The sequence below is a fragment of the Choristoneura fumiferana genome, chromosome 23 (genome assembly GCF_025370935.1).
Source record: "Choristoneura fumiferana chromosome 23, NRCan_CFum_1, whole genome shotgun sequence".
NCBI classification, from domain to species: domain Eukaryota; kingdom Metazoa; phylum Arthropoda; class Insecta; order Lepidoptera; family Tortricidae; genus Choristoneura; species Choristoneura fumiferana.
This window is the reverse complement of record NC_133494.1, coordinates 12,267,542-12,292,644: the sequence shown is the minus strand read 5'-3', so window position 1 is coordinate 12,292,644 and position 25,103 is coordinate 12,267,542. Positions and strand designations below refer to the sequence as shown.

Genomic DNA, 25,103 nt, shown 5'->3' with positions numbered 1-25,103 from the left:
GTGTGACATGAATGGCGTTCTTTAATGAGATTTCGATTTGTTTTGTTTTTAGTTTCGCGAGTGTTCATCTCGTTCAATATTCTGTATTGATGGACACGAGATAGTTTATGTTAAACGTGTTAACAAATAGGTGTAATGAGACTTTCTTGCGAGAGTAAAATAAATAATTTTAAAACGGTTTTTTTGCTGACGTTAGGATTGTGTTGCCATTACAGCTTAATAATAATAAGAGATGTATCACCTCCAATAGATATGCATAATGATAATGAAGCAAACTACGACAGAAGTAAAACGAAGTAGATAAATAGAAACTATGTAAAGCCCGACCAGGAATTAAAAAACCTGCCCTGGGGACGTTATATTAGCAATAATTATAGCAACACTAAGGACAGTCGTACAAATGCGAATTGGCTAGTGTAAAAATATTATATGTTAATATATATTATTGATGATCAAGTTTAATTTACAGCGTCTACCTACATAGGTACATGTTTTAAACTAACTATACCTAGTCCAGTTTTAATACATACATCAGGTGTGATAGGGGTCAATCACGGTCAGTTTCATGTAAAATAAAGTAAGTAAATAAAACCACTTTATTTTTATTTTTAGGGTTCCATACCTCAAAAGGAAAAAACGGAATCCTTATAGGATCACTTTGTTGTCCGTCCGTCCGTCCGTCTGTCAAGACCCTATTTCTCAGGAACGCGTGCAGGTATCAAGCTGAAATTTATATCAAATACTTAAGGCTACTGTCCCTTGGAGCTGTGAGAGAATCAAACTTCTAATCCAACGCAATCAAAAGATACAGCCGTTTAGCAAATTTTCGACACACTCAAGGGAATCAAAACCTACAGGGTACTTCCCGTGAACTCAGAATCTTGAAATTTGGTACAAATAAGCAACGTCTTATAGCACAGATAAAGATAAATTGCAAAAAGCATAAATTTTTAGTTACATCATATAATAAAAATATTTGTACGGAACCTTCGGTGCGCGAGTCCGACTCGCACTTGGCCGGTTTTTTTTATATAAGAGGGGGAAAACGAGCATGCGGGTCACCTGATGGGAAGCAATCACCGCCGCCCATGGACACCTGTCAACACGAGAGGTGTCACAGGTGCGTTGCCGGCCCTTTGAGAGACTGATAAGCTTGTTTTTTAAAGATCCCTAAGTTGTACCGCTCCGGAAACACTTATTTTCAATTTTAGTATTAATCATTTTACTAATATACTTATCCTTGTATATTCGACTAGCTGAGAATTTAGCCAGATGATTTTTAGGCGTGTTGATGCCGCGCTTGGACCAGTTGCGCTTCGTTTTGATACTTACCCATGATCAGATTGTACCTACTGACTGGTTCAGTAACAGATAATGTCAAAGTCAAAGACAAATTATCTTTACTCAATTTAGGCTATAACAAGCACTTATGAATGTCAAAAAAATCTACCACCGGATCGGATCTAATCGGATTCTTTGTCTGTTGAAGTCTAGATGTTTTCTATCACTGATGCTTACATTAATAATACGGTATTTGACAACTCTTTATTTTGCCATATCTTAATATTATTATGAAAATATAGATAAACAGATAGTGTTTAGCGTAGAGAAAATTTAAATCGGTTGAAAATTGGATTTATAGTGATTTTTTGAAAAATCTATATACCTCTCATTAAAAAAAAAACGTATTAGGTAATTTTTCAATTTATTTATTTACTTTTCTAAGGTGACGTCTGATCTGCTCTTGGTATTTTAATTACGGAAGATCGGGATATACCTAAAATAAAATAAGACTGTTACTTTTACCAATTTATTCACACATTAGCCAATTTCCATTATACGCACTATATTATGATGTACCTAATTAAGACATGTTTACAACAAGGTCGGTGATGTTATTTAGAGGAAATATAATTAATCCTTCCGACTTTCTCTCCGAAAAATACTTCGTCATATTGTAATAACTTTTCTTAAGTAACTATTAATAGTTTTTGGTATTTTAGCGCACAAATAACTCACAATATGCAAGAAATAGACCACGCACAATCGACACTTAGCTTTGACCAATGGCGCTAGTTAGTTAGTGACGTCTTTATTTACTGTTGCCAGTTGAAGAAATTAGTTCTAGTAGTTTTCCGCAGTATGGCGAGGTTTTTTTTTTAATTCCTGGTCGGGCTTTAGATACCTACACAGTCACCAGGCGTGACAATCTGAGCTGTAAAAGGTTTTCAAAATATCAGAACATGCCTTGCATAATTACTAACCTACGAGTAAATAACTAAACTATATCACATAGTTCATTATCATAATCATCATCATCATCAGCCTACGTCAGTCCACTGCTGGACATAGGCCTCTTCCATGGCGCGCCACAACACTCTGTCTTCAGCCCCTCGCATCCACCCGCCGCCAGCGACCCTCTTAAGGTCGTCCGTCCACCGTGCCTCAGGACGCCCTACACTACGTTTTCCCGTCCATGGTCTCCATTCGAGGACTCGTCTGCTCCACCGTTCATCAGTCCTGCGACAGATGTGGCCAGCCCAACGCCACTTCAGCGAAAAGTTCATTATCAAACATAAAATTTATTATCTAAGAACCATCGAAAGGAAACTCGCTTTCATATACACAACCCCATGGAAATTGGTTTATCCGTTTGAGAGCTACGATGCCACAAACAGACAGACTCATGGCGTCAAACTTGTTACATCATTCTTTTTATGTAGGGTATTAAAAATAGAGTCGTTCAGATATTTCGCTCTTTTTCAAAATATGCCAGGAGCGTTAATTTCACAGAAAGCGAATAAAATTCAATTAACGATGTTTCGAATTTATTTAAGCAGCATCCAGAATAAAACTAACTAAATACCACTGATGCCAAAGCTCTCAACTGACCACAATATAAATTCAAAAAGAATTCTTCAAAGGAAAAAATTGAAATGGCTACGCGACCACGGCCCCGCCCTGCAAGACGGTTCCCGCCCGCCTCCATTGGCTGGAAAGCGGGAGGCGGGCCGCCCAAGTCTTCAGACTAACTTTTCATTTGCACAACTCTAAAATATTGCGTCAGATTAAAAGCAAAGGAAGTTCGTGCGGCGAACGACTTTTTTGCGAGACTAAGTAATATGTAGTAAATCTTGGGTTTCCATTAATATTCGCTTGGATCGTTCGTAAAGGCTGCTGGAGGTGGAATAACTTATAGGAGAAACTTGGTTTCATTTCTTTTAATTTTTTTAGACCTTTTTAAATATGAATGTAGGTATTCCTTGCTTTTTACACATTGCTTGCTACACATGTAAATATATCGTAGCGATTTCAATCTGTGCAGATAAATCGAACTTTGCTAGTGTCTCCACACGCCTCCGATATCGACGTCAATCGTCAGTTCTCCGCAGAAGCTCTCTCATACACATGGAATCACGTCATACACGATGGAAGATGATGACGCAATTGCGATATTAGGCCTGGTTATGTGTTTAAAAAAATTACAATGTTTTCAAAACAAATAGTTCAGTAATATTTTTTTGTAAAAAATTCTAATACAAGCTTTTTTGCTGGCGGTACTTTTTGCCCCTGGTTGGTTGCCAAAGTAGGTAGTCGTCAAGACGAATCAAATGAGACCAAAATCGATGCAGTCGTGTCGTTTTATTACAGAGTTCCTATGGTCAACATCTAACTCCATCATCAGATCAGTTCTACGTCATAATAATAATGCATTGTCATCGGATTAATACATGCATGCAAAATTTCAGCTCAATCGGTTGAAGATATCCACTTCAAATTTAAGTTAAAATATTAATTCCACCCGAACAAACATAACTAGTTACATTACATTACAAGTTAATAAAAACATATCACCAAAATGTAAGCACTAGGTGCAAGTATTTTGAATAAAGAACAACTTTAAATTCTCATCCTCATTGGCTGTCGCCCTCTCGGAGGCTGAATAGCGCTTCAGACTCTTGCCATGCGCCGCAGCGCCCGCAGCAGAAAAATAATTTAGCTGTCAGTTTGGTTCATTCGCGGGAAATTCAGTGGACTTCGTATATTGTGTAATTAAATAATAAGAAGCTCGACTAATGTGAATAAATTTTAAACTGTATTATAAACCTTGTAAATAGTGTTAAATACTTAGTATGATTTTTTTTTTAGTGTAAAAAACAATAGGTAAACATTTCAACACACACCAGGTAAACACTTAAAATATTTCAAAAAAATCTTTGGAATGGTTTTAGTTTCTGTTAATAGTCAACACTTAACTGAGTTGGTTTGTCAATTATTACTGCTAATACTTGTAGCTTGCAGTATTGCCTACAAATAACTATTAGGCAACCACTCCAATTCCTACCTATAATTAACCTCCATGATCGCGCGATCTCAGCTTACATCAGCATATTAATTCGCTCAATTAGCACTACGTCGCATTAGCGCATCGTCGGCTGCAATGGCGGGTGCGTTTGACAGCTGTCACAATGACAGCTGCTCGGTGTTGCCAGAGATTGGGTGATGAAAAGTTTTATTCGATCTTATCGTGTAGGAGTTTAACAGAGTTAGAAAGGGCATTGAAATTAATGAATGAATGCTGTAAAGGTGCTAGAGGCTAAATTCACGTTTTTATTTATGAAAATATTAAAGTTCAGATTTTAGGTTAGATGTTAACAATGTAATACACGATTGTTTACAAAAATAAAAGATGACATCCCCTTTTGTGTTTAATCATCTACATTTTATATTTAATCGCGAGAGTTGCGGGCAACCAATGTATACAGATAAGGACGGGTGATGATGATGATGATTTTATTTTTTAAATCCTTACTAACGCTTTCATACTTAAAATACTCAACCGACCGTGATAAAATTGGTGTAGAGATAGTTTAAGACCCTAAGAAAAACAAACTAGTTTTTGATCTACTCGTAGTTACGGTTACCTAATGATTCGCCGACTATTTTTTAGGCAGATTATTGATTGGCAGACAACGTTTCGCCGAGTAACGGTACGCCGATGAATTTGTACGCAGATGTATTGTTTCGCAGACTAACGTTTCGTAACTCAACCTTTAGCAGACTATTTACTTGGCATATGAGTCAGTTAGCCGAACAACTATTTACAGAAATTCGTTTAGCCTATTAATCACTACACATTTTGCAACATTTGGTCGAACAACCTTTCGCTTTTGTAACGGTTGAACTATTATTCAGTGCGCATATCAACTTTTCGCATCTTTTCGTTTCGCATGGGGACTGGCATTCAATACCGTGAATATGTGTGGATTACACTATGACCTTATTGCATTTTTACACGCCGTGCTGACCGCGCATTCTTATGATTTTTTTATGTACCCTCACAAGTTTCAAACGTATAACGCAAAAGTAATAAACGTATTTTTGACCATCATTTGTATTTATTTTACATTGGAGTTTAAAGAAACCAAGTCGCGATGCTAGCAATTCGGTTCTGGCACTTCGCCGGCCGCTACCGCAGCACGCTCGCTTCGCTCGCTCGGCTTGTGCGTTGTTGGTCGCAATTCTACCTAACACTCCTCCTCGCTAACGCTCGTCGTCGCACCTAACTTCATTTTGATAAAAGCTAGTATATTTATATAGTCAACTCAGTAAAATCCTACCTGTCGTTTGGCCGATTTTATCTACGCAGATTACGAAACAAAAATCGACTGAACATTAAATCTACTTAACAATATGAATGCCATGTGATAACTCTGCTTATCGTGTCTCGACGAACAGTTGTTCGGTTAAATGAAACAATTACGAAACAAACAATCTACTAAACGTAAATCTGCTTATCGCTATTCTTCCTACCGACTACTCGGCGAAACGAATAATAGGCGTAACGAAATTATACCAAACGTTGCTCGCCAAAAGAAAAATCTGCCAACAGTTGTCTGCGAAATGAAAATCTGCGTAATGAAACTCGGCAAAACGACAGGTCACCGTAGTTACCGCTATCAAAATTTATATATTGATTTATTGATTGACCGCTGACACGCCATAAACGAATTCTTCGCAAACGAAGTCGCGGGCAACTAGTTTTTGAATTAAAGAGTGGACGCGTACGGCTTTTTCGTATATGAAAGAACTTCTAGCTAAAAATACTGCCATAAAGTAACAAAAAACGCGTCCTTTACACCTATAGTGACCCTATAAAATAAATGTCGTGCTAAAACCAAGTTTGTCATCGAGACAGTTACGAAGGTACGAACTGAACACGTCAGTCATTTGATCGTGTCACTTTAGGCGTGGAAATTGGGAGCTCATAAAAACGCTGGTCAAAGAATAAGAAGGGTAGATAGAGAAGTAAATATTCAATGTGGCTTTTCTAATTTTTACAAATCTGTCAGTGAGTTTAGGACAAAAAGGTATCAAAACCATCTTTAAGTTTTCACGCGATTTTTTCTTAAGGTACGCAGCGGTTGAATATAGATACATTGAGCTACAGGCAAAGTTACAAAAGTGTTTGAAATACAAGTTGCACTAAAAGTCGTAATTACCTATTTATTCGCGCTGGAAGCAAGGTGCCCCCTTGAAACATACCCGCCAAATTGACCTTCCATAGGAGTTGCTGTCAAAATTACGGTAAATCACTTTTTTGCAGAATTTTGCAACTTTTGTATCTACGACATCATCATCATCATCATCATGTCAGCCGAAAGACGTCCACTGCTGGACATAGGCCTCCCCCAAGGCTCTCCACTCAGACCGGCACGACAGTACAGTGGTAGTACGACATAGGTACGACTAATCAATTAACAATCGTGCATAACTATAAATAAATAAAAATTAATAGAAAAAATATTATTATGCCTATTCGCGCACCACTGTGGCGCTTGCAAGGTGCTGGGGCGAACTGTTACTTTTGTATAAATGTCACACTCATACAGTCTACACTTGCATATTCTTTGGACATAGGTATCGTGAGGCACGGCATTAAGTACAGGTTATTTATTTAGGAGCGGTGGCGCGCCGCGGCTGGCACGGCCGGTCTCAAATGCTCGCTTTTTTGAGCGACGAGCAATTACAGGTGCTCGCGATTACGCAACTAGTTTGGAGTTGGACAGGTTCATGGGGTGTGAATATTTTGGTCTGAGTCCTTGGTAAGGCACTTTTGTTGTTATACAACGTCGTACTCTCTGGACAATGACCGAACTCACCTTTTCAGGAATGTTTTCATATTGTGAATTATTTAATTAGAAATATTATAATTATGGTTTATGATTACGTGTGTGTGCGTATGTGTGTGAGTGTGTATGTATGTTCGTTACGCCTTCACGCTAAAGCAGCTAGACGGATTTGGATGAAATTTGGTATATAGATAGCTGGACGTCGGGAATAACACATAGGCTACGTTTTTATTTAGATTTAAAAAATCCCGAAATTTCAATTCAATTGCCAGAACAAACGGATTACGCGTATGAAACCGCGGGCAAAGTCTAGTAATGTTACAAATTAAGTTTTTTAAAATGTCAAATTACCGTGATAATGGCTAAAGAACTGACATCGACTCGCCCGCATCAACCGAGGTCCGCAAACAAGTGTTAACAGCATCCTCGGTGCGTTAATAAACTCCGATAGCCCGCAACAAGCCGCTCGCTTACATTTTTAACGAGCCCCGCCGCCCGGCCCGCAAGTAGCCTACACATGAAATCACGTATGAATGAGCCTTTTTTTCAGTTTTTTCGCGTGTAGCCAGCGTCCCGGTCCAAGTCCCATTAAAGCTTACATGTCACTCACCCACCCACCCAACGAGGGGGGAAAGAATCACAAAATCGGTATTGGCTGCATCCCGCAGCGGTGGCAAAGCGCTACAATACAGCTTTGACGGACGGTCATTTAATATTAACTGCGGTTTTTCCGCAGATGGAAATATTTTTTTTATTACGTTGTGATGAAGTGGCCGCGTTGCTGGTTGTGACGGCCCGTTGTGGAGTGGAGCTGCTCTTTTATACGTTTCATTCGAAGGTTTTCACTTGTTTATGAATGCATTGAAGGCAAATTACTCCAGTCTAACGTGTCGTGACTAATCTTGTTTGTCAGTGGCATACGTTCATCATCATCATCATCATGCTGGGCAAACCATTTGGTTGACGTAGGTCATGTTCTACAGGGCTACTTCGAAATTCGAAAATTGAAGTTCGTGTCGTTCGGTCCCTCTGACACTTATAATATTTACGAGAGTGAGAGGGACAATACGATACGAACTTCGATTATCGAACTTCGGAGAAGGCCCTAGAAAGTCATTTTCTGACTTAGGCCATGTTCTAGTTATGTCATAACGTTTGGAGATGAAAAAATATTTTGTAACCAAAACCAATTTCGCAACAAATTGAAATTGATTTGTTTCGACTGACAATTATTTAGGTCGCTAGACGTAGCGCATAACCGCCCAAATTTTATCGGACACACAAATTGAAAACAAACCGGCAATAAATTTTTAACTTTTCAAACAAGTGATCAAAATCGAACTACAAAAAGTGGGCGCCGCGGAGGGAACCCGCCGCAGATTCAATTTATGGCGTTCACGAGTAAAAAGTTTGCATTTAATTTTTAACATGTTTGTAACTATCAATAAACTTTCATACCTACCTAGTTATTTTTCATTATTTACGGTTAAAAATTAAATTTCTCTATAATTGTACAGTTGTTTCACTTGCCTTGTAGGTACGTGTAAAATTTGAAAAGGACTGACGGCTGGGAGTTTTCTCAACACGTTACGAAATGGGAGCGCCTAAAAGGCGAGTATGGAGTCATGTGGGGTAAACGCTCTTCTGACCCACCGTACCACCGACCATAACCCCAGACGTAAGCAGTGGGTGGCTTAGGTATCCACTGCGTACGTTTACCCCACATGACTCTACCGTGGCTTGCAAAGCCGGGAATGCTTATTTTTCTTTCCTTATTTTTCGTAATTTTGAGTAACGAATTAAAAAATGAACAATTCGGTAATTATTTCTTAGGTTGTCGTTATGTATTGTTTTGCAACTTATGCCGCCACGACGCTTTCAACTTCTTTTTCTGTTTTGGGATTGGGAAAGGCAAAAGAATCTGAGGCCTTACAGCTTTGCTTGTTCGTCCTTGTCGCCTGGCATATGTGATGTATGTATGTTTATATAAAACTCACTTCGATTTTGATCTTCTAACGGTCTCATTAGTAATTGAACGAAAGAAACAAACAGAAGAAAAAAATAACAATACACAATACAATAACGTAATTCGTGCATCGTAATGGCGATAACTGTCACCGTAAAAAGGTTTTCACTGAACATGTGTTTACCTACACAGTGGGTGGCAGCAACGAAATTTGAGCTACCTTCTTATCCTCTTCCTTCTATCTTACTTTACCTCATACTCGAGTCCATTTGTGCCGCAATTACCTTTAAGCGTACAATAGCTAACTCCATTAACACAAGTTATCTGTTGTTCCAGGCAAGTCGTTCACCCTCACCATCACCGTGTCGACATCACCGCCGCAGGTCACCACCTACAACAAGGCTATAAAGGTCACCGTCGACGGGCCCCGGGAACCCAGGTCTAAAACCAGTTAGTATTCATTTGTTACAATAGGTTTTTATTAAGGCTACCTGGGCACTGGAGCGGAGTGAGGCAGGAGCGAAACGGTTTATTAATGTTTCGGCGAATAACGTTTGGCAACCTGTTTCATTTCGCAACTTTACATTTCCCAAATGTTTAATATTTCTGAAACTATAACTAGTTCAGTATTTTTATAAAACTAACCTAACCTAACTTAAAGGGTTCTTACACGATGGTCCTGAAATAATTACAGTTTTAGAGTTTGCGAAAAGAAACAGGTTGTCAAACGTTACATTGTGAAAAGGCAGTACCCGGAGTGAAATAATCCACCAAAAGAATTGTATAAATTTTCCGCTCTTCTTCAGTGGACAAGGACAACTTAAAAATTCATGCAAACCGGTAAGCAGAGCGAGGAAGAAGAGCGGGGAAGCGAGGCAGAGAAACGAGCGCGAACGGGGAAGCGGGAAAACTCTGCGAATATAAAAAACACACAGACACACACAAACATCACGCCTGTATTCCCAAAACGTTACCGCTTCGGAGCCAATTTTAGCAACTTTAGGCTTTAAGTTTGATAAAAACGGTACAATAGTGACAGGTTGCTAGCCTGTTGCCTACCGTATACCTTAACCTATATCCTCAGTCACCTCTTACGACATCCACTGAAAAAATGGAGAGGTGTTATTCTAACCTGACACCACACGGGTTCTGCCTATACTCTGCTATCTATTCTATAGCTCCGCGACTATGGACACACCGGTCCGCAACTCCACCGTGCCCCCATCGCTCCACTTCAATGGACAGGCAGTCTTAAACTTGTATTTTTAATACTTGCTTTGTCATTCAAATTAATCTCTAACATATAAAATTCTCGTGTCACAGTATTTGTAACCAAACTCCTCCGAAACGGGTTGATCGATTTTTATTAAATAGTTTGTGTACATTCGGTAGGTTAAACTATTTTTCATACTTTTACGCGGACGTAGTCGTGGACAACAGCTAGCAAAATAGTTTCAACTCAACGACGTTCTCTCTAGCGGAAGCAAGCGGAGCCAACAGAATTTCACTACCAACCAAATTATTGAATAGTCATCCAACTTACTTTGAACTTTGACCTGATTAAAACCGAACACATTTAAAAAAATAGAAAATTATCACTCTAATAACATTTTCGACTAGCAGGAAAAAAAACATATTACTTAATTCATATTTCAAACTCTACATAATTATTTCCATTTTAAAAAAGTATTTTCTGAACTAATAGTAAGTAGTAGTAGTACTACTACTAAATTAGTAGTATTGTGATCACAACACTACTAACTTAAACCACCGAATCCCGTGATCAACGCAACACTTTAAATAGTTCCCTGCGCACTGACAGGAACAAATGACGGGTCCAAATCACACCTTGCTCGATCAGTCCGTCGCGCGGAAGAAATTAAAATAATTGCGAACGCCACGGGATAGTGGCCCGGAAGGGTTAAGTAGCGTCGGAAGCACAAGCTCTCACAGAATTGGGTAGAGTCCTAACCAAAAACAACATTATTCTATCTAGCCAGTCAGTTAGTTCTTTTTTTGAATTAAAGAAAATATATAAAAATGAAGTGCATCAAAATTCAGAAGTGACTGCCCTTGATTACGGCGACGTGCCAAAAAGTGTCGCACGGCGTAATGTCACGCGGACCTTTAACTGGTTATATCTTCATCTTTTTTTCACACCTCTCATTCAGAAACGTAACTTTTCCTCCCTGACGAGAGGGATCAAAGTGCAACCTTTTCTAAGTGTTTTTTTCGAAAATGCAATTTTTTGAAGTTTATACTTAATTATTGTAAAACCACGCCATTTTCTATGCTGGTTGTTCTTTAATTAGGTTTAGAATTGTTTTTATTTTAATTTTCGTCATACTCGGTGTGAAAAGTTGTATGAGTCACTCGGGAGAAAAATTATTTTCATCTTGGGCGTTAACACTTGAATCCATCATTACATTACGCTCAGAATTCTACTTTAGACTTCTATTGTAGAATCCTTCGCTACCTTCTGGATTGAATGCCCTGACCGTAAATACATAGTTTTGCTCCCTTGTGACACAAATTACTATTGGTTAATTGGTAAAAGAAATACGTGTCCAATATTTTCTGATAATCTAACGGACGGGCTAATTAGATTTTTTTGCCTATTGATTTGATGCAATATTAACTGCCTGTTCCTTATAATAATAAGGGACAACAATTATGAATTTTAGGTAACTATAAAAGAATAATAAACTACTGCAGAGGCCGGGAAAGAAAGGCTTGCAGGCTGAGTATATATAGACGGCCGAGAGAAGCGAGGCCGGAGGGGTACATGCATGTTCTTTCACGCCGAGGCTTGTATAGTGCTTTTCTCAAACATGCACTGAAATAAATAAAAACTACTAGAAATCAATGTTTTATTCGTAAGACAACTAAAATTGTACCAAACGTAAAGCAACACTAAAAGCCCAAGTCTCGTAAATAAAATAAAAAATACAATGACTTGTCAATTTTTTGGAGTGTTTGCTGTTCGACTTTTAAATTCAGATTCTTATTTTCAAGTCGTGTATATTTGACATACACCACACATACATCTATATAGTGGATATTTGTCATTTTGTGCATTGAAACAAAATACTGTTGTCTTGCCTGCAACAGTATATTTTGAAGCCTGTTTTAAAGTGTATGATATGACACTAAGGGGCTGTTTCACCATCCATTGATTAGTGTTAACTGCCGGTTAAATGTGATGCCGTCTCCGTCTATTCGAACAAAACAAATAGAGACGGCATCGCATTTAACCGTCAGTTAACGCTAATCAATGGATGGTGAAGCAGCCCCTTAAACTTTCTAAATATTTTGATTAGCTATAAGTGCACTTTGAGACTCTGAGGTCTTGTGTAAAGTACACGGAGTATAGGTCAACTCAATTTGTACCTATTCATTTCCTTCTTCAGTCACATACATAAGTCACATAAAACAAAGATGAAATTGATAAAATCCATCCCCTTAAAACCACAGTAGTGCGGATACGTGTTATTTACGTATTTTAGATAAGTGGATTCGTACCATTCACGCAGAACCAAATTACATTCACAATCACTAACACCACACAAGATACCAACGCTTACCAAACTCAAAACGAGTTTATAAATTGAAATTCTAATAACCAAGTACGACCATTCCTTGTTCCAACTACTGACGTAGAAGGTACAGTCGAGTAACTAAATTACATACCAGGGTGGAACCTTTGTGCTACGAATATCACGTTGACATCCCAAACAAAAAGAAGTCATAGCGAAATTAATTATGAAAAGATTCCACCGTTGGGATGTATGACAACCTCAGTAATTTCATCGTACATTGAACTACAAGAACTTCTTTGTTCACCCGCGACCTTATGATAGCTACGTTTATGCAAGATATGCGTGTTCATGCAGTTCCTCCACCACACTGTAAGAACACCCACAAATCACACAAACCCATCTATCACCACCACCAGACTACACTACTTTAAGAATAGAACTAGATGAAAACCCGGCTTCGCTCGGGTAAAATGTAGACTCATAAAGATATTAGTTTGTAAAAAAAAATTTTTGACACTAAAGACTATCTTATTTATACGAAAAATCTGACGTATATTCCCAGCCTTAATATTACTACAAATACTTTCACAGCTAACCTATGTATCGGTATTTCACCAGTAGATATTTCTCTTAAATCTTATTTAACCAAATAACTATGATTTTCTGTCTCATAATCAAAGAAATTAGACCTAGGAGGTCATAATGGAGAAATACAAAATACGAATCTGTAACACGTGACACCCGTGACGCGTGATGACGTGACACCAACGCCACATTGACATGTTTACTTCGCAACGCCATTATATATACTTAGTAATTTATTCCATTTTTTATTGAAAATACTCGATAATCAGAATTTTCCACCTACAAGTTGTCGACTCGGATTGACTAATTTTTTACGCTCTTCAATTTGATGTGCATTTCGTTCGAGTCTACCGTAGACCGGTACGAAATTATTAATATAGATAGAATAGAATAAATTTATTTGCCAAATTTCGGCACAGCAAAAAGCAAAAAAAATACAATTAAAAATAAGACAACCTTATTACATACTCTTACATACTAAAAAAGAAAGAAAAAGAAAAAGACATTGTGACGAAAGAAGCAAAAAGGGCCATACTCAGCGTGTTGCCACGGCAAGCCGCAGCGCTGGTTTTCAGTATGACCCACAGTTTCAGTTTAGTGTATTTCGAACTCAACCAGAGCTCATCTTCAGAGCAGAGAGCGGGTGAGCAAAGAAATTATTTTAGTTCATTGATATGGACCTCCGCAAAGTAACGCCTGATTCAATAAATTATTTCATCGTATATTTTAAAGGACATCTCTGCTATCGGTACAGTTAGCTCGCTAGACGAATGTGAGGGCACAAAGGAGGCTGATGTAATGAATCGGTTGTTTAATTAATTAGTCAAGAAAGGGCCAGGGGGAGGGGGGCCCCCTTACCGCGTGTGTGCATGTGCCCTGCATATTGATTTATTATGCCGCCTCTACGAACGCGATAAATAATTAAATTGTAGAAAGTTCCGACTTATGTTTACATCGGTGTCTGGATAATAGATGCGAGTGGAGGCTGGATTGATTATCTGTTTCTATTCTGACGGAGGGGTTGCTGTACATTAAATGTTAGAGACGTAGTATAATAAAATATAGTAAAGTATTTTGTACCCCGAATCGTGGTCGCCACGTGACAGGCTTTGCCTAATGCGGGACAATTGGAGGCATTTTTTAAAAAGATATTTTCCAATAAACTATTTTTATTTTTTAGTACAATGTATGGTTGCGGTTCGAGTATGCTTCTTATTAAATGTATAGGTTACTTATAAGCGTGCATATACCTGTTTAAAAAAGATTCAATGTAACCATAATTTTTACGAATATAGGATCGATTACTTAGTCATATTTTGTAAAAAAAATATCATCAGTTGGACATTAACATAACAAAAATAATCTAAAAATGTTCTTAACACACTTACCTCTATAATATTTTTGAAAGAGCTGAAGAAAAAAAACATCTCCACTTTACATGTAGGGCAGTTAAGGTAAAATAATGTTTTTTTTATTTTTCTTTATACTATGTCGGTGTGGTTATTATTGGTTATGAGCATTTTTAGTCTTCAAGCTAAGCCGCTGATGGACGGACGGACAACGTGGCGAAATTATAAAGATTCCTTGCAGGGTAATCCTAAAAATCTATATATAGCTGTAAAACTACAGCCTAAATTAAAATTGTAACTAATTGAGAAGATTAATTAGGCTGACATATTTTACTACACCACTCGTACTTCAAATTGAGTAAAATTTTTATCACTTTCGACTGGAATTTTCTAGTGATGTGTGATTTATAAATGCCTGTCCCCAGAGTCGATTAATCAAACTACCTATCACAAAATCGAGTAGAGCGAAGTCTGGATTTCCACTCATTACGGTCGATTTTGTACGTGTCCGTTCCATCTCAACAGTAGCACACCCTAATTCTAGTTCCAGCCAGCCAGGATCAAAATCAATAAAAAGTGTATTTTTCGTCCAAAAATATTTCAATTTTATTAGTAAAACACGCGTACCCTGTAACCCTTTGCCTATTTTTACCGCCCAGTGGGTGGTGCGTTTAACAGCTCTGCGCAGTAGCTGCCTCCAATTTAATAATCGGGAGAATTAACGATGTTTTTCTTGAAGCGGCCATTGCTGCTATTTTGGGTGCGCCCGCGCAAGACCACCCGCGGGCGGCGCTACTGGCTACGCTTTGTTTACGCGAACGTTCAACGTTTGTTTTTCCTGTACTGTATATTGTTCAAGATTTAAATTAAGTGTAGTAAGGATTGAGTTTGAAAAGGCGTGGGAATTGAGTTATTTGTTTACTGGAGCCGAGTTAATTTGAAACTGTAGTTAACACCAGGTTTTAGGTGTTTATTTAGTTGTAGGTAAGTACTGTAGTCATAAAAAATAGTATTAAATTTTTGTTTCTTCATATTATTTTATTACTAGCTTTTGCCCGCGGCTTCGTCCGCGTGGAATTCAATTATCTTCATTGGCTGTTATCGCGAATACTTAGGTACACTGGGTATGGTATTGATTATATGTAAGTGAAAATCGCGACAATTTAAATATTGTAATGATAATAAACATGTAAGTAAATACCTCTCGAAAAGGTTCGTGTATTTAATCAGCACTGCAGTGTCACTTTGTTTTTATTTGTATGTTGCCTTGACACGCTGCCAGGTCACTCTAATAATAAGTCATATAAGTTTATGTACTCTTCGACCTTAAGGTGTATATTTTTCGCTTGCTCAGTATAAGTTGTCAGTATGTGCTTTATCGTCCGAGTAGGTACGCCATATTCTGTCATACTCATAATGTATCTGTTACACAGTTCAAAAGGTAACCCCGCTCAAATCTAGTAATTTATTTGGGAACTACGACCCCTCTGTTTATACGAGAATAAAAACGTATAAAACTAAAATTTAATCAGAAAACAATCCAAAACATCCGTCCACGATAGAGCATTTCTAAGCCGGAACCCGAAATAATAATCCCCGATCCGGCTGCATACTTTACTATGATCCTAGACATAAAACACTGACCGAGGCTAACTAGTGGAAATACTAGCTATTATAAATCTCACTAGACCGGCCCCTCAGCGTAATCCTTTAATCAGGCAGTAGCCCTTGCCCGCACCCTATTTTTCCCTCCCATTCCCCCCTTTGGTCCCTCGAACGGTGCAAATGACAGTTTCTAATTCCAACTTGCCATGAAAGTGTGTAATTGTTGCCCCGTTGATTTATACACTGGGAGCTTTTGCACGGGAAAGCAGCATGTGGCGTGTGCGAGTTTCGAGTGGTCCCTGTGTGCCCCGGCATTTGTCAATTTTAATGCGATGTTTAAGTATAGACAGCTAGATATAATATATCACAGAGCTGGGTGCGGTTAATGTATTGTATTGTAGTATATTATATAATTTTTTATCCCATAGATATTAGGTCATCATCCCAGCCTATATACGTCCCACTGCTGGGCACAGGCCTCCTCTCAGAACAAGAGGGCTTGGGCCATAGTTCCCACGCGGGCCCAGTGCGGATTGGGAACTTCACACGCACCATTGAATTGCTTCGCAGGTTTGTGCAGGTTTCCTCACGATGTTTTCCTTCACCGCAAAGCTCGTGGTAAATTTCAAATGTAATTCCGCACATGAATTTCGAAAAACTCAGAGGTGCGAGCCGGGGTTTGAACCCACGACCCTCTGCTTGAGAGGCGACAGGTCAAACCACTAGGCCACCACGGCTTCCATATATTAGGTACTAATCTTAATTTGGTTGCTTGATAACGACATCTCTTGCCCGGGTGAGCGGTTAGTTCCAATGGAATGCTGAAAGTTTCTCGACTAGGGCTACAGTATAAATGTCGCTAGTGTCACTGCTTAAGTGACTAAATAAGAAACAAACAAGCTGAGATATGTGGTGCATAGGAGAAATTCGTGTCTGTACCCCTGTCCAGTGGTGGTGTAGCGGTATAGCACGTGGCACGGAATGACGAGGACCTGGCTTCGATTCCCAATGCTGGTATATTTTTCTGGTATTTCTGTGCATCTTTGTTTCAGTTTGTATTTTCGATATTATAAATTCGAAAGTTTGTAAGTCTGTTTATTTGTTACATTTTCACGTCTAAACCGCTTGGTATACAGATAGTTTGAGTCCCGGTAAAGGACAAAGGATAGTTTTTATCCCGGAAAATTGCCTAATTCCCGTGAGATAGTAATAAACGAATTCTACGCGGACGGAGTCGTGACTAACAGCTAGTTGCACATACATTAAACACATGTAAATGACAGTTAACAAGAGAAAGAGACGTACAAAGGTGAACTTACCCCTAAAGGGATATCCGACCTGCATCCACATCTACGTACCTTACGCCACTAGACTGGCTGTTTGGAACAAAACGCGCGGCGCATCAATCATCAATATTACTTTGACACAACCGCTGTCACGGACGTCAACAGACTATAGTGAACTGTTCACAAAACCGCGCTGTGAACTGTTTTTGTGCGCCGTTTTCATGTAAGAAACATGCAGTCTTGTACATAGATGTCAATGCCGATCTGTAAGGTAATAGGGAATTTGTATGGAATACAAAGTTTTCTCTTAAACAATTTAACATAACTCGAAACCGAAAAATCACTAAAAATCAGCGCCACGGCTAGCCGTGACATTATGCTGAGTAGGGTTCTATTTAGTGTCTTGTACTGGTATATCTCATGTTTTTTAGGGTTCCGTAGCCAAAATGGCAAAAACGGAACCCTTATAGTTTCGCCATGTCTGTCTGTCGGTCCGTCCGTCCGCGGCTTTGATCAGGGACTATCAATGCTAGAAAGCTGTAATTTTGCACGAATATATATGTAAACTATGCCGACAAAATGGCACAATAAAAATTCAAAAATATATTTTTTAAGAGACATAGACGTAAAGTGGGGGTGATTTTTTTTCTCATCCAATTTTGTAGTGTGGGATATCGTTGGAAAGGTCTTTTAAAACCATTAGGGTGCTACAACGATTTTTCGATTCAGTGATGTGTTTATATTGTAACGGATAACTCACGTCTTAAATCGAGTTTAGCTCGACATGTTTCGGGCTATTTTGTAGCCCTTCTTCAAGGGAGCACGCGACTCGGCTCTGCTCGCGCGACTGAGCGATAAACTCGATTTAAGACGTGAGTTATTCGTTACAATATAATTTTAATACTGTAAGAATTGTCCTCCCAGTAGGTATTGTGTCCATGTCAATGGTTTTTGTATAAATATTTTGTTTAAGCATTTAACAAACCCGTGTAATACAATTTCATTTTAACCCTTCCAATACCCACTGTAAACACCATACACTTCCATCACAATTTTCCTCACGCGACATAATTCGCACCTCATCTTATAACCAAAAGATTCAACCCCCCTGCCGCGCGCGATTAGGTTACGTCGCGAGCGTAGACAATGCGGGCTTGTCGCGTGAATTATGCGCGCAATCGCACCTGCGAGGGCCGACACGACTAAGGGCGTTCGATTGATACGTGTTAGCTGTCTGTTCGTGAATCGGACAAACGTAGGGAAAAGAGTTGACGTTTTTGAAAAAAAGAAGCTTTTTACAAGCTTTTATTCAAATTGCAACGTTATGTACGAGTAAGTATGTATCTAGTTTGTTTGATTTGTGGTTTAAGCATTTGCCTTCGACTACTTTCTGGTATCCGATTGAGCTGAAATTTGGCATAGTTATACAGTCCGGTGACAACAAAATAATTTAATGGTAGAATGTTGGTCCGGCCAGAATCGCCCCTGCAGGACGAAACTCTTCAACGGTTTTTGTGTTTGTCATAGATTAAATAAAATTGAAAAAAGCCTATTTGGCTACATTTTTAGGGTGCCGCACCTCAAAAGGAAAAAACGGAACTCTTGTAGGATCACTTTTTGTCCGTCTGTCTGTCTGTATGTTTTTTCAATTTTTTTTAGAACAAAATATCAGTATTTGTCAACTTTACTGTTCTAACCAACAATACCCAACTCGATGGGATATTGCAATTTTTTTCTCATCTCCCTTTTGCTATTACATTAAAAAATATTTTTTGTCAATTTGTATGACCTGGGATCAATAATACTGTGAAAATTTAATGACTGTAGCTCCAACCCTTTGACTGTAAAACGTGTGTGACAGACGGACGTACACGAGAGTGAGTAGGGCTCTAATACTTACCAAAAAAAAGTTATTAAAACTGTTTTGACCAAAACTTTACACACAGCGCTTAATTTAGGAACTTCAAATGTGACATTTTATATTCGTTAGGTAGTAATTTCTGTCACTAAGTACAAGAAAGATTTTCCTTTTTTTGCCTTATAATATGTATGATAATTTGAACAATTTAATTAAATATGCAATGTGCAGCCAAAGCGTTGGGGGGGTTAACCTACCTACACTACGAGTACAACCCTTGATTAGTGATGTCGACTGCACTGATGCGTGTTTACAGGTTACCTAACATTGACACTCGATGCATACATACCTATAGCTTAGACTTAGCTAAAGAGTATGTCACAATTAAATTGAAGACGCGATTAATTTAATACGCTGACCACACCTAAATTGGCTTTACATACCTAAGCAGTTTTTAATATATAGTTTAACCTACCTATATGTAATAATAAAAAACCGGCCAAGAGCGTGTCGGACACGCCCGAAATAGGGTTCCGTAGCCATACGAAAAAATTAAGTAATATTTTTCTAAGGATTTCGTATTTTGTACGAAATATTCCAAGTTTAGGTATATTTTATACCTTAGGCTGCTATTTACTCTTAAACTACTAATAATTCTCAAGCAAAAGTCTTGAAAGTTTGATATATTTACTAACATCCTGAATTTTTTCAAATTATTCCACGCTCGGTTTTAATGAAAATTTGCACTTTAAAGTTGAATATTTCGCAAATAAATCACTGAATCGAAAAATTGTCTTAGCAAACCCCTAATGGTTTTAAAAGACCAATCCAACGATATTCCACACTGGTTGGATGAGAAAAAAAAAACACCCCCACTTTACGTTTATGGGGTGTACCATAAAAGAAAAAAAATTATTGCACTATTTTGTCAGCATAGTTTACATATATATCCGTGCAAAATTACAGCTTTCTAGCATTGATAGTCCCTGAGCAAAGCCGCGGACGGACGGACAGACAAACAGACGGACAGACAGACAGACAGACATGGCGAAACTATAAGGGTTCCCTAAAAAGTAAGCGCATCGATCTACGAGATCTCGCCAACTATTACTTAAACCCCAGAGGTTTGCAACAGTGGCTCAGCTGTCAAACCTTTTAAGTAAAATTGTACCTAAATAAAAAACCTCTGACGCCTCTCTTTCTGTCTGTCTGGAGTCTGTGACATCGCAGCTCTCAAACGGATGGACAGATTTCGATGCAGTTTTTTTATGCGAAAGGGAGTTTCCTTGCAGTGGTTCTTAGCTAGGTATGATCAAATTAAAATCGGGGCAGCCAGTTTTGAGATATTGATCTTTGAAATGACAAAGTCAGGGATTTTTTCAACTTTTCTAATTATTTAGGTTTAAAGAAAAACTGTAAGTTCACTATTTAATTTCCATTCTGAACCTAACCCTAATCCTATCCTACTAATTGTGAAAGTTGAGAAGATGTTTGGATATTTGTAACTCAATCACGTCTAAACCGCTGAACCAATTTAGATGAAATTCAGTTTACAGATAGTTTCAGTCCCGGAAAATTGCTTAGTTCCTGCGGGATAGCGATAAACGAATACTACGCGGACGGAGGCGCGGGCAACAGCTAGTATAAGTAATAAAAAACAAAATCAGACAGAGATCTTATTTGCTCAGACTAGTTCTGTTTATCTAGGTATATAAACCAATGAATTGAATAGAACTCATTAAAGCGTTGATTCGAACGTTTCTACTAAATTCGTTTCTATAGCTTCAAAGTTAAATAATAAATGAAGCAAAATCCAATAAAGGCTTGATGGGAACTAACGGGTCCTTATTCTAATTCGTACACATGCTGTATTAAGGGGGAGGTGTTAAGGGTGTCGATAAATTATCGACTGTCTCCGAACAAATCAGGGGGTGTATTCTGCAGACGGGTGGTGGTGTGTTCCACTGTCGCCTCGGTAGTGCGATCGCTATGGGAAGTAAGAAGATAATGTTAATTTTCTAATTTTGTTACTACTACTTGTCATGAATTTAGTATTTTTAACCCTACTTAATAATTATTTATTTGGTATTTTTACAAGTTTATACAGTTTTGACTTTGTGCGTTTGCTTGTATGTATGGAATACTCTTTGATAATAGGTACTAAGCTTATTCACAAAATATTTTAGGTACTGATAGAAAGCTACACTATTTTTGACACTTAATCTACTATATTTTTCTCGAGAAAGACCAAAACTCTTTGCAACATAATGAGTAACATCTAGTATTTTTCGCACTATGTATCTTGTTGAAAATCTGTCAGTGGTTTACTACAATTTATTGATATATATAAGATACAGTGTGAAATATATTACCATCTCAAAAAATATAATTTTATTGTTAAGCTTGTTAAGCAATAAGCAACAATGACAATGTCAAAACCATAGAGCAGTAGTATATATATCATTCGTCCACATCCATAAAAGCTACGACATTTCTTCGATAAGCCGACGTGGTTTCGTGACGGTGCGGCCACTGCGCCTTGGTGCTCCTTGCAAAATGGCTGTAGGCAATGGGAGACAAGGTGTCTCAGCGCTGGCTTGTCGTGGAGTTCTCGCTGTACTCTGTGGACCCGATGATAATGGAACCATTTGGGCAACGCGGTCCATCACATTTGGGCTTACAATAGGTGGATCTTGAGTAGTCTGACAGGACGACCAAATTGATGGTTGAGTAAGTAGAGGTGTTGGGAGAGGTGATTCTGGCCGATTGGTAAGTGTAGTTGATGGTGACTGATGTCTGACAGGCGTGGAAAATGATAATGGATGAGGCGTAGGTGTGGATGAAGGAAAACGAAGGGTACGAGATGTCGACGGAAGTACTAGTGGATTTATATCAGGTGCTGACGAAGGTGATGCAGGAATATCGTTAACAGGTGAAGCTGGACTGATTGGGTCGGCTAGACGGGAACGCACGTGATCAGCATGATACCTCCTCTGCACACCGTCAGAAGTATTGACAGCGTATGAATATCTGTGTGTACGTCTTGCTATGGTAGCTGGTTCCCATCGGGATCCGTCTCGGGCGCGAACAAATACGCTGTCACCTGCTTTAAAATTTGGAGTTTGTTTTCAGACTCAATGTTGGCTTGTATCTGTTTGTATTGTAGAGCTCTTTTCGGGTTAGGACGGGCGTTGTCCAGGGCACAGTGCAATCGACGTCCAAACATCATTTCACCTGGGCTTTTCCCGGTGATGCTGTGAGGTGTTATACGGTAGGAAAATAGAAATTTTTCTAGACGCCTTCTCAGGGTCATGCCATCGCTCGCACTTGATGACATTCTGGTTTTAAACGTCCTTACCAAGCGTTCTGCTAAGCCATTAGTCCTCGGGTGATATGGAGATGATTTGATGTGTAGGATGCCCTTGTCCTTGCAATAATTTTGAAATTCTTGCGAAGTGAACTGTGTTCCGTTGTCAGATACCAAAAGTTGTGGGAAGCCAAAGGTTGTAAATATAGAATCTAGTTCTTCACATAGTTTGCTTGTGGTAATTTGGTTCATGGGTTTAATTTCGATCCATTTTGAGAGTGCATCCGCTAGAATCAACCAATATTTGCCTTCAAACGGTCCCGCGAAATCAATGTGAAGTCTTTCCATGGGTTGTCAGGAACGGACCAGGAGAATACAGGCAGTTCAGTGTTGTTTGGCCGGTTTTCTTGACATTTACGACAGTATTTAATGTACTCCTCAATATCATCGTCAATTGATGGCCACCATACGTAAAAACGTGCAAGTGCTTTCATTGCGCAAGTTCCAGGGTGCCCTGTATGCAGATATTTCAAAGTAGCCTTCCTGAGTGTATTCGGTATAATTATTCGACCTTGCCACATCAAAATCTTATTTTCGATGGATAATTCGATGCGTTTCCGAGCATAAGGTTTTAAGATGTCTGCATAAGAATGTTCCCGCAACCTGTCTTAATATTCTCCGCTATTTGTTTGAAAATCGGATCATTTCTTGACGCATTCCGTATTACTTCTTCTGTCAACGCTATATCTGAGACACTGTCATGTTGTTGTTGAGAAACTATTTTGTGTACTGTTAATTCTGCACGGGAAGGTCTCTCATCAGGGTTGGGCATCGGGAAAGGTAGTCAGCCATAAAATTAAGGTGTCCTTTTGTGAAAACGATGTCATAGTCATAGCTACCAATGATCAAAGCCCACCGTATCAATCGATTATTAACAAGTTTCGGTAAATTGCGTTGCGGGCCTAAAAGGTGAATCAAGGGTTTGTGATCAGTGACTAGTGTGAATTTTGTGCCACGTAAGTATTGGTCAAACTTTTGGATGCCAAAAAATATTGCTAAAGCTTCTCGGTCAATAACTGAATATTTAGTTTCCGCTGATCTCAGTTTTCTTGATGCAAAAACTATCGGTTGAATTTGGTCATTTGCTTTATGAAATAATACGGCACCTACACCCTTTTCTGAAGCGTCACATGCTAAGAACAACGGCCGCTTCTCATCAAAAGCTACAAGTGGTTTTGATTTACTAATGAGATTTTTTGCATTTTCAAACGCTGTATTCTCTTTGTCTGTCCATCGCCACTTCTGGCGGGTGCCAGTCAATGCATGCAGATCAGCACAGAAGCTGTGCAAGTGAGGTATGAATTTTTCATAAAAATTTACGAGGCCAAGGAATGATCGTAGTTCTTGAGCGTTAGTAGGCGGTGTCGCTTTTGTTATTGCTTCAATCTTGGAATTGGTCGGCCGTATTCCGTCCTTACTGATTGTGTGTCCCAGGTATTCGATATCTGTTTGGAAGAATGAACATTTTGTTAAATTGACTTTTAAGCCAGCTCGTTGTAGTTTGTCAAATACCATAACAAGTGTTTCGAGATGTTCAGTGTCATTCTTCCCTGTTAAGGCGATATCATCGAAATAAATCGCTACATTTGGTATACCACCGAGTAGTTCATCAAGATAGTGTTGAAAATCGAGGGCGCTGTTGATATTCCAAAAGGCATCCTATTGTATTGGTAATATCCTTTGTGAGTAGATATTGTTAGGTACTTTTTTGATTCTGGGGCGATCTCGAATTGTAAGTATGCATCTTTTAAGTCGATCTTCGAAAATTTATCACCGTTTGCAAGGTTTTGACGTAACTGGTCGAAAAGTGGGACTGGATGAGCGTGTGTTACCATCGCAGGGTTAATGGTGCTACGAAAATCACCACAAATTCTAATTTGGCCATTTGTTTTGACCACGTTGACAGTGGGGGTTGCCATTCTAAAGCAGTTGTATTCGGATCAACTTTGGTAACTATTCCCTCGTTCACTAAACGCTCAAGTTCTCTTTCTATATTTTTGCGCATAGAGAACTTAACGGGACGGGCAGGGATGTGTAGGTACAGTACCAGGTTTGATATGGATGTTAACGGCGTAATTTATAACTTTTCCTAGTTTGTTGTCAAAGAAGAGGCGAAAAGTTGTTCAATACCTGTTTAAGTGTTCTGGTATCTCGTTGAGTAGGTTTAACCGAGTAGACAGGTTCCGGAAACGTCATGTCGAACATCTCGCTCCATTGAAGGCCAAAAAGCATGGGATTGGCGTCTTCCATGACTACAACGGGTAAAATTTTCTTTCTTCCAAGGACTTCAACTGTTACATCTGTAAGTCCCTTTGGTTTGAGTTTGAGATTTCCATAGGCACGTAGTTTTGGTGCCTTGTTAAAGGAGGTGCTTCAATACGTTTCCAAAATTCTGTACTAATAATGGAGTATACT

General features: G+C 38.8%; 1 protein-coding gene across 2 annotated transcripts in view; it reads left to right on the top strand.

Moving 5' to 3' along the window:
• The window catches only part of RunxA (RUNX family transcription factor Runt related A), a 48,326-nt gene that overhangs the window by 8,815 nt on the left and 14,408 nt on the right, over window positions 1-25,103 (top strand). For both annotated transcript variants that reach the window (XM_074105557.1, XM_074105556.1), the window contains exon 2: window positions 9,436-9,549. In XM_074105557.1, the coding sequence (XP_073961658.1) occupies window positions 9,436-9,549 (114 nt within the window). The remainder of the gene's footprint in view (window positions 1-9,435; window positions 9,550-25,103) is intronic.